Raw genomic sequence first — 9,394 nt, forward strand, 5'->3', positions numbered from 1 at the left:
GGGTTTCTTTGTTATTTTCTTCTTCTCCAGGGTCTTGTTTGCTCTTTTTCCAGGACAGGTGGTCGGGATGTTTCCAGACTGTGTGTGCGCGTGTCATCTTTGTATTTCCTTTTTAGTTTGAATATATTATCTTCTCTCAAAAAAAAAAAAAAAAAGAGATTAGCTGGAGGAATCAGCCAATGAGGTCTACTTATTTTAGTATACCAACATGATAGTCTCAGTGGAGAAGTTGGTCCGGCCGTCGGTCGCTTGACCTACGCAGGCAGTGACGTTAGAGACTTTGCCCCCAGCATGCTACTCGCGCGCAGCCGGGTGATCGCTGCCCCTCTAGCGCGCTATATAATGCGCCCAGCTTAGTGAAAGGGGCAAGCATCACTGATCAGTCATCTCAAGCTCAGAAACAAGTCAACGATCCATACTCATCCCCTGAACTGAGGCCTCGTCTGCTGCTCCAATGACGACGACGGTGCGGCGCATGAAGCTGGGCTCGCAGGGGCTGGAGGTCTCGGCGCAGGGCCTGGGCTGCATGGGCATGTCCGGCCGCTACGGCGACCTAAAGCCGGAGGCCGACATGGTGGCGCTCATCCGCCACGCGGTCGACGCCGGCGTCACGCTCCTCGACACCTCCGACGTCTACGGCCCGCACACCAACGAGCTACTCCTCGGCAAGGCGCTGCAAGGGGGAACACGCGGGAAGGTGCAGCTCGCCACCAAGTTCGGCATCACGGGCACCTTCCAGGACGTGCGGGGCGACCCGGCGTACGTCCGCGAGGCCTGCGAGGGCAGCCTTGCCCGCCTCGCCGTCGACTGCATCGACCTCTACTACCAGCACCGCATCGACACCGCCGTGCCAATCGAGGCCACGGTCAGTTATTTCCTGCACCAATTCTTGTTCAGCAGCCAGCACGGCCTAAGAAGCATTGTTTGTTTATTTCCGTAAATTCGTTCTGTAGATGGGTGAGCTGAAGAAGCTAGTCCAAGAAGGGAAGATAAAGTACATCGGCCTATCTGAAGCATCGGCGTCGACCATCAGGAGGGCACACGCGGTTCACCCCATTACCGCTGTCCAGCTTGAGTGGTCACTGTGGTCAAGAGACGTCGAGCAAGATGTCATCCCGACCTGCAGGTATGTATCTGCACTAGCTAATCGACTGCAACATTCTGCGTTTCCAGTTACACAGATCGAAACCACATGGGCGCTCTGAGAGAAAACATTGATTTCCAACTGTCTTCTGCGAATTTCAGAGAGCTTGGCATTGGAATTGTCGCGTACAGTCCACTAGGCAGAGGGTTCTTGTCCAAAGGGCCTAAACTGGTCGAGACACTTCCTGAAGGCGATTTCCGCAAGGTGAATATGAGAATCCATGGACCCTTTGCTTCAGTGAACACTTACATATAATCTGAATCTTTTCCTTTCTTCTTCTAACCAAATGGTCAAATGCATTCACTTTCAGAGTCTTCCCCGATTCCAACCTGAGAATATGGAGAAGAACGCCGCCATATTCGAGCGCGTGAGCGCCATGGCTGCCACGAAAGGATGCACGGCGTCGCAGCTCGCGCTGGCCTGGGTGCACCACCAGGGGAGCGACGTCTGCCCCATTCCCGGCACCACCAGAGTGGAGAACTTCAGCCAGAACGTGGCGGCGCTGTCAGTGAAGCTCACGCCCGAGGAGATGGCTGAGCTCGAGTCGTTCGCGTCAGTGGACGCCGTCCAGGGTGACCGGTACCACGGCAACTATCTCAAGACATGGAAGGACTCCGAGACCCCGCCCATGTCATCATGGAAAGCTACTTAAGTGTTCCAAATACATAGCTGGGAATAATTGATGCAAAATCTTTACATGTTTTCACTTGTAGCAGAAGTCCCCCAATCACTTTTTAAGAGTGCCTATTCTATTCACTACTCTCCGTTCCAAATTAGTTCCCGCAGCTTTGGTTAGATTTAGTCAAGATACATATGTATCTGCACATCTTCTAGTGTACAGGCTTGCTTATTTTAGAGAAAAAGCTGTGACAACTAATTTAAAACGGAGAGAGTAGTACCAAACCGATTACAAGAGTTATATGGTCCATGTTAGACTCTGCTTTATCATTCAACTAGAAGCGATAGACTCAAATAAGGAGGATTTCTTTTCAGCTTAGGATGACATCTCCCTGAAGGTGCCCTCTTTCGGCTTCTCGCAGAAACCCATCTTCTGAACTTGTTTAATTTAGAAGTTTATAAACAATTTTAGGAAATGGGCTTTTTGAAGAAGCCCAGGAAGGGTAATTTCTGAGTTTTAGAAGCTGAAAAGAAGTGGGCCTAAGACGTATTTATCATAACCTGTTCCAAAAAATAAATGCCTCAAATAATTTAGCTCATAGTCGGCATTGCAAATAATGAGTTGGTTTCGAACATGAACCGACTTGAATCGTGTAGTATCTGAGTCAAATAATAAATTAGATTCATGGCGTTAGGGTGATTGTTTCCATGCTTTAGGGTTTAAAGTTTTTCTATTCCATATATAGCTAATTAATTGTACCGTTTATGTTGTGGCATAGTCAGGGTGAAGTAGGGGGAGAGACGACGACAAGAGAGATTGGGATATAAAGCTAATGAGCGGGGACGACCAATATGGAGGCGAGAGCTAGTGGAGTAAGGGCATCTCTAGCCATCCGATCCATTTCAGACACAAGAACAAGAAGTGTCCGTTTTGATTCGTTTGGATTGGATTGTACACAAGGAAAACGGTAGAATGGACCCGTCTGTCCGTTCGTGCCCGAGGCACTCCTAGCAGCACGACACATTTTCTTTTTTCAACACAATCAACGACTCGTAATGATGATTAGCGCCATGTCGAGACCTGCCAAGGCGTAGGAGTGGCGCTTGGTGGTCCAAGAGTAGGGCAAGCTGTTCATCAACCTAAACACTGATTGGGAGTAGTGAGCCGCTGCCCCCAACACCGTCTCAACTATAGGCCCCGGTAAGCTATCCGGAGCCACATTTTGGTAATTAGGATGCCATGGAAGCAAATTGAATAGACTAGGAGCGGATTTTGTATGTAGATAACTGAATGTATGATCTGTTTGGTTGAATATATAAGCAAATTAACATTTGATTTAATCCAAACAAGTAATTGACGTAGCATGATCACATAAATAGTAATAAAACTAATAGAGTAGATGGATATATAGCATCTAAATAAGACAAAACCTATCTGTTGATCGCCAAAACCCACTGGCGGGCAGCGGCCTGTCAACACGGTAGAGCCGGGAAGAGCCTAGAGCTGCGGCTGGCTGAGACCCCTCCGAGCGACGGCCCGCAATGCTCTTCTGGTCACACGCGGCGATGCGAAGTGCAAGGGCGTGCCACCTGACCTATACCTGGTCAGGAAGGTGATGAGGATGCCTCGCTTAGTTCCTGCATGGCATACACGTAAACATTAAATCAGAGCCTCGATCGGCTCTCAGGCTATCCTGTGAATCGGCTCAAAGAGCCGATCCACCCATGATCCGTACGGGGTGCACGAATACCTGGTGATCCTGCTTGATCAAGATAAAGCTAATGAGATCTACGACGATTTAGGGTTTTCACCGCATAATCGGATCATCCTACTCCAGGTTGGGCCTCGCGGCCACGCACGGTGCTCGTAAGCCGATCCTAAACAAGGCCACACAACCAACGTGACGTTGATCATCGGAACATCCTGTTTAGGACTTGCGAACGCCACCCTACGTGCCGCTGGATCCTCCCCCCCTTCGTAAGGCCTAACTATTGCAGATATTAAACTAATCCTTGCGGAGCAAGGAGCAATCGTAACGGATCAGATCTACTAGATGATGAACAAGCAGGGTGCCGCCCCCACGCCTGAGATAGGCGTGAGGGCGGCTAGACATGCGAGGGTTGCACTACGTAAGCATGTTTATACGAAGAGCTATGCTAACCCTAACACATCTATGATAACTATGTTGCCCGCCATCAAAGACGCTTCAGTACGGGCAACGCATGAACAACGTGGGGCTTGTGCTGCCTAGATCGCAAGATGCGATCTAGGCAGCATGTCGCTTACCTGATTGAAACCCTCGAGACGAAGGAGTTGGCGATGCGCCGAGATTGGTTTGTTTTTGGGGTGAACGTTGTGTTGTTGTTTATTCCATAAACCCTAGATACATATTTATAGTCCAGCGGACTTTCTAACGTGGGAATATCCCACCGTGCGCGATACAAATTCTAAACCTTGATCTAAGATATGACCTACTATAATTAAAGATACACGGGCAAACTAGCCCAAATTCTCCGTGCAAGGCCGCTTCAGAGATCTTCCACGTGTAGTCCTCTAAGCCCATCTCTCTTATGGCCCACCTCTGGATTTGTCCAAAATCTGGTGATAACACATGCCCCCCTGGTTTTGGAAATAATTTTTCCAAAATCATTGTATTTTCCTCTCGAAGGGTCATGTCGTGGCGGGGACGGAGAGCCATTTGCAGCTTCCGTCATCATTATGCCCTGTCCTTTCAGCTTCTGCAAAATTCGATAGCCCTGGCGTCATCTCCTTGGAAATTGTAATGACAGTAAATTTCCACCGGCTCTTCATTATTTAACTGTGCCAATCGATTAGCTTTCTTCATCTCCTTCCTCTGTTCCAGCTATCGGCACCCAAAAAACCCTCTTCTCCCTCAGCAATGTCTTCCTCTTCCTCCTCCTTTTCAAACCTTTTCCCCCCATTCTCGCCGAAGAAGAATGAGGACAAACCTTCTTCCGAAGTGAACCCCCTCCCCTCCGATGATGAGAAGAAAGAAGGAGAAGCAGCGAAGGCCAAGGCCTTCCCCTCCATCAAGCTCCCGCCGAAGAAACGCTCCCGCATGTGGGCGGACAGCGAGGATGACGACGAAGAAGAAGAAGAGGAGGAAGAAGATGAATCTTCCTCTTCCGCCGGGTACCCGCCAACCAAGCGCTTCCGCTCCTGGGCGGACAGCGAGGACGATGATGATGACGAGGAGGAAGAGGCTCCGGCCACAGGCTGGGGTAGTGGCGACGAAGAGTTCCCCGGGAGCAGCGCCGACGACATCGACGGCGGTGATGACGAGGACAGCGACGATTAGTAGAAATAGGACTAGCAGTAGCAATGCGCTAGGCACTAGATCCCTCTTTTGAGAGCTATCGGCTCTTTCTTGTAAAGCCGCTCCTCTGACTTAATGAAATTGTTCTTTTGATTCATCTTTCAACTGCCCCAATTTCATCCCTTCCTCCTGCCATGTCAAGACCGATAGCAACGTATCGATTTTTTTTTTTTCTCCTTTTGGCCACCCATGAAGCTGGATTCTTATGTTGATTAGCTCGAAGGCCAAGAACTTCTCAATTTCAGGCTGCAATTTGGTATCCGACCATATTTTTTCGCAACCCCAATCCCTTAGCCGATGACTATTCATCGGCTATTTTGAGAATCCAATCCCTGTGCAGCGACAGGACAGTCCAAAACCTGTACAAGCCGACGGCCTCCCTTCCTGACTCCTCTCCATAGCTTCAGCAATCTTCTTTCGTGAACAGAACTGCTTCTAGAGAGGATCACAACGCAGGATCAATCGATGCAATCTCGATGTAGTCCGTTGCCCCCCGAGTCTCCATCAAGGCGAGGACAGTCGTGAGCTAACCACATGTGTCACCATCAGCCTCCAAATCGTAATGCCAGCCGATTCCATCAAAATCGGCTCTCTAAAGAACCTCTAGGGCGAGCTGCCCCCCGAGCCTTCATCAAGGCAAGAATACCGGCGAGGATGCATAAGTCGTTGATCAGCTCTCTTCTACTGAACATCGACGTCGCTGTAAACCCTTGAACACATAGCCAGTAGGTCTTGGTCCCGTTCAACTGTACTAGAGTCGATGGCCGCACATCGGCTTTGCTTCGTGCGAAAATTTTTTTTTTTTATTTTTTGGCCGATTTTTCTCCTTAATCGGCCCCCAACGTTCCACTGCACACAAGTCTGCACATATTTATCTGCGCATGTTCATCTGACTACATGCCCCCTGAGCCGAATCTGCCAAATGATTGCAGAGATCGACTTTCTTGGTAAGCCAGGGCATTGCACTTGCACGTCGTCTTCGCAAAGATTCATGCTGACTTCCATCTGCCGACGTGGCCGCTGCCCAGTAGATCGTTGCTGACCATAAACAGAATATGTGCAGAAGATAATTTTGGCCGGTTGCGGGAATCGGCCTCCACATTGCTTGCTCGATGAAGGCTTTGTAATGTTCCTCCATAAAATTTTTGGGGCCGATCACAAGGATCAGCCTCGCACGGTTTGCTCATTGGTTTAATCTTGCTACTTGGTTAGGCTGGATAAAACCAACCCAACCTCTGACTTGATGCGCCTGCTGTCATCCACCTTGAGAGCATCGTATAATCGTGGAGCATTAAGCTCTGTCGGCAAGACGAGCACCATGTTTGTGCCAGCCGATGTTTCATCACCGGCTTTCTTTTGCTTGGGACGCCACTCCATCCTCCGTGGACGACCCTCTTCATTCAGGGCTCGCTGAACCTTTGCAGCCAGATCAGGCCGTGCCTTCCTCAGCGTATGCAAGTATAACCTTTCGGCTTCCTCCAGGCCGCGCAACCGCTGAACCCTGCGTTTCTGTGAACGGCTGAGTCCGTCAGGGCACCACCTTGGACGGTGGTACCTGTCTTCTTCTTCTTCTAGTCCCTCGTCTTCTGAATCCTCAAGATCTGCCCAACGAGGTGACTCAGCGCGTTTGCTTGGTGGTGGGAGAGGCCCTAAGCGCTCAAACACAGACACGTTGGCTGCCTCCTTCTTCTTCTTGTTGCATTCGGGCAATTGCCGATTGTGGGCAATCGGCTCATTCCTGAATCCCAGCAGGTGTACGAAGAAAGGGCAATCCCGATGTGCGGCGTTGTCTTCTTGCTCCCTTGGCCTGTCCGTGGCACGGCGCTCGTGCTCCTCCTCATCGCGATCCTGCCGACGATGTCTTCGGCTTCTCTAGCCGGGCGATCTCCTTCATCATCATAGTTGGACCGTCGGCGTTGGTCATGCGACTCACATATTTGTTGAGGAGGTGATCGGAGAGAGGTCGCTGATATCTTATGTTCTTCACTTCTCCCTCTCGTGACGTAGCGCTTGCCATCATGATGGAGCCGATCGCGTGGAGCGGCCTCTTCTGTGTCCTTGCTATGAGAGCAGCTGCCCTCATCTCCATCTTTGCCAGAGTGGTTCCCAGGCCCTACCATGTTGACGCTGAACGTGGGACCTGGCTGGCAGCCCTCGGGGTAGATGACTTCTACCATATTAACGGCGGGAAGGGCTGGGTGTCTACCTTCATGGCGTATTGGTTGAAAATTAAACGCCCCTTCTCTATCGCCGCTTGGATGTGCCGACGCCACACCCTGCGATCGTTGGTGGCATGGGAAAGCGAGTTGTGGAATTTGCGGTACGGCTTTCCGTTTAGCTCTTGCGCCGTAGGGAACTTGAGACCTTCAGGAATCGTCAACTGTTTCTCCTTAAGCGGAGGTCGAAGATTTGTTCGGTCTTGGTCACGTCAAAATCAAATCCCCGGGCGGCCCTGGTGGTTTTACCCATTTGCGGGATACGGGAGTTCCTCCCCGAGTCCACTCAGCCACTGCTATTTCTTGGTCTCCCGCAGCACTTCACCTTCCTCTGTATCGACCATGACTATCGCACGCTTGAACTTGTCTTGGTACAGTGTCCGGTGGCGCTGTTCATATGCGATAGTTTCGAACCATGTGCGCCCGGCGAGGGGTAATCTGCTTGGGAGGCCATGTCCTTGAGCTGTGTTGCAAGGCCAGCTACCGCGGTTCGATCGCTTCCTTTTCAGCTTATACGAACCGAATAACATCGGTTCCTAAGATTCCCGAAGCGCTGGATGTACTCTGTCACCGTTTCTCCGCGCTTCGACGTAGTTGTGCTAGATCGGCAATGCTAGACTCGGAAGCTTCGAATGGTATTGCGTATGGAACTGTTCTTCCAATTGCTTCCAAGACTGGATGGAGTTTGCCGGCAAAGAGGTATACCATCCAAAAGCCGATCCCGTGAGGGACTGTGAAAAGAGCCTCACGCGTAGCTGATCCGACACTGAAGCCGGTCCTAGTTGCGCCAAATATCGGCCGATGTGCTCGATGGAGCTGGAGCCATCCGATCCACTGAATTTGGAGAAGTCAGGGAGCCGATATTTAGGCGGCAGCGGGATCATCTCGTACTCGTCGGGGTACGGCTTGGAATAGCCGATTGCCCTCCTTTTCGGCATAATGCCGAACTGGTCTCTCGGTATGGTACCGATCTGATCCACCGTCTTGGGCTGCGGGAGATGTATTCGAAGATTCGCCGGGGTGGCGTACTTAGCCAGCCATGTTTGCTTTTCCAGCTCGAGCCAACCGCAGGAGCTGGGCTCGGGAGTTTCGTCGGGGTGGCGTACTTAGTTAGCCACGTCTGCTTCTCAAGCTCTGTTGCCGACGTTCCTCCTGTTTGCGCCGGAGTCCCTGACGTTGTGGCCTGGTTCGAGAGTGGCCAGTTGCCACAATCTGGCACATACGTGCATGCATATCCTTGAGGGATCTCCTTGGGCGCCTCAGCCAAGAACTGGTAGTCACTAGGGTCACCACCGATCTTGTAAACGACGAATGCCGGTGTAGCCGGCACTTCAGCTGGTGCTGCCAACGCGTATGGCAGCGGTGGACGGACCGGAGTGGCAACTCTCCTTGGTGCGTCCCGAGAGCTGGTCCCGACGGCGAGTACCGGTGGCTCATGATCTCCTGGATCACGCGCAGAGCGAGACGCTCCAACACGTTGACCAAGTTTTCGCAGTGGCGGTGTAGCGAGTGAGCCACCAAGTAGTTGATCTCCTGCCGAAGGGCCCTGGTGCGTTCCTCCGACGGGGCGGAGAGATCTATCCCATCGAGTGCACCTTGTGGTGAGAACCCCTTCCATCGATGCCATGGGTACGGGTTCTCCGAAAAGAGCCGATGAGGTCGGCTTCGAGGGTGGCCTTGATCTCGTCATGTTTCTTCTTGAGCTCGACAGGCAGCTCCTCGTAGGTGATCGGCGTGCGTCCGCCGCCATCTCGGATGTAGATGGCGATGTGGTTGATGTAGATGATTGTCCCACCGGCGTGCCGTAATGTGTTGATCGCCAAAACCCACCGGGCGGGCAGCGGCTTTGTCAACACGGTAGAGCCGGAAGAGCCTAGAGCTGCGGCCGGTGAGACCCCTCCGAGCGACGGCCCGCAATGCTCTTCTGGTCACACGCGGCGATGCGAAGTGCAAGGGCGTGCCACCTGACCTATACCTGGTCGGGAAGGTGATGAGGATGCCTCGCTTAGTTCTGCATGGCATACACGTAAACATTAAATCGAGCCTCGATCGGCTCTCGGGCTATCTGTGAATCGGCT

At 51.7% G+C, this 9,394-nt stretch overlaps 1 protein-coding gene across 1 annotated transcript; it reads left to right on the top strand.

Annotated features, from left to right (window-relative positions):
• The first annotated feature begins 346 nt into the window (after positions 1 to 346).
• LOC127312790 (probable aldo-keto reductase 3) lies at positions 347 to 1,903 on the top strand. Its single transcript, XM_051343342.2, has 4 exons — positions 347 to 865; positions 954 to 1,126; positions 1,246 to 1,348; positions 1,455 to 1,903. Exons 1-4 carry the CDS (start codon positions 455 to 457, stop codon positions 1,794 to 1,796), a joined length of 1,029 nt encoding a protein of 342 aa, XP_051199302.1. The 5' UTR covers positions 347 to 454; the 3' UTR covers positions 1,797 to 1,903.
• Positions 1,904 to 9,394: the final 7,491 nt, after the last annotated feature.

This window comes from Lolium perenne, chromosome 7 (assembly GCF_019359855.2).
Source record: "Lolium perenne isolate Kyuss_39 chromosome 7, Kyuss_2.0, whole genome shotgun sequence".
In the NCBI taxonomy this organism is placed as follows: Eukaryota; Viridiplantae; Streptophyta; class Magnoliopsida; order Poales; family Poaceae; genus Lolium; species Lolium perenne.

Bases quoted from the DNA above. Each gene is read 5' to 3' on its own strand.
- LOC127312790 (XM_051343342.2), top strand. From the start codon at position 455: ATGACGACGACGGTGCGGCGCATGAAGCTGGGCTCGCAGGGGCTGGAG. The intron at 1,127-1,245 runs GTATGTATCTGC...TGCGAATTTCAG, and splicing joins GATGTCATCCCGACCTGCAG to AGAGCTTGGCATTGGAATTG. The intron at 1,349-1,454 runs GTGAATATGAGA...ATTCACTTTCAG, and splicing joins CTGAAGGCGATTTCCGCAAG to AGTCTTCCCCGATTCCAACC.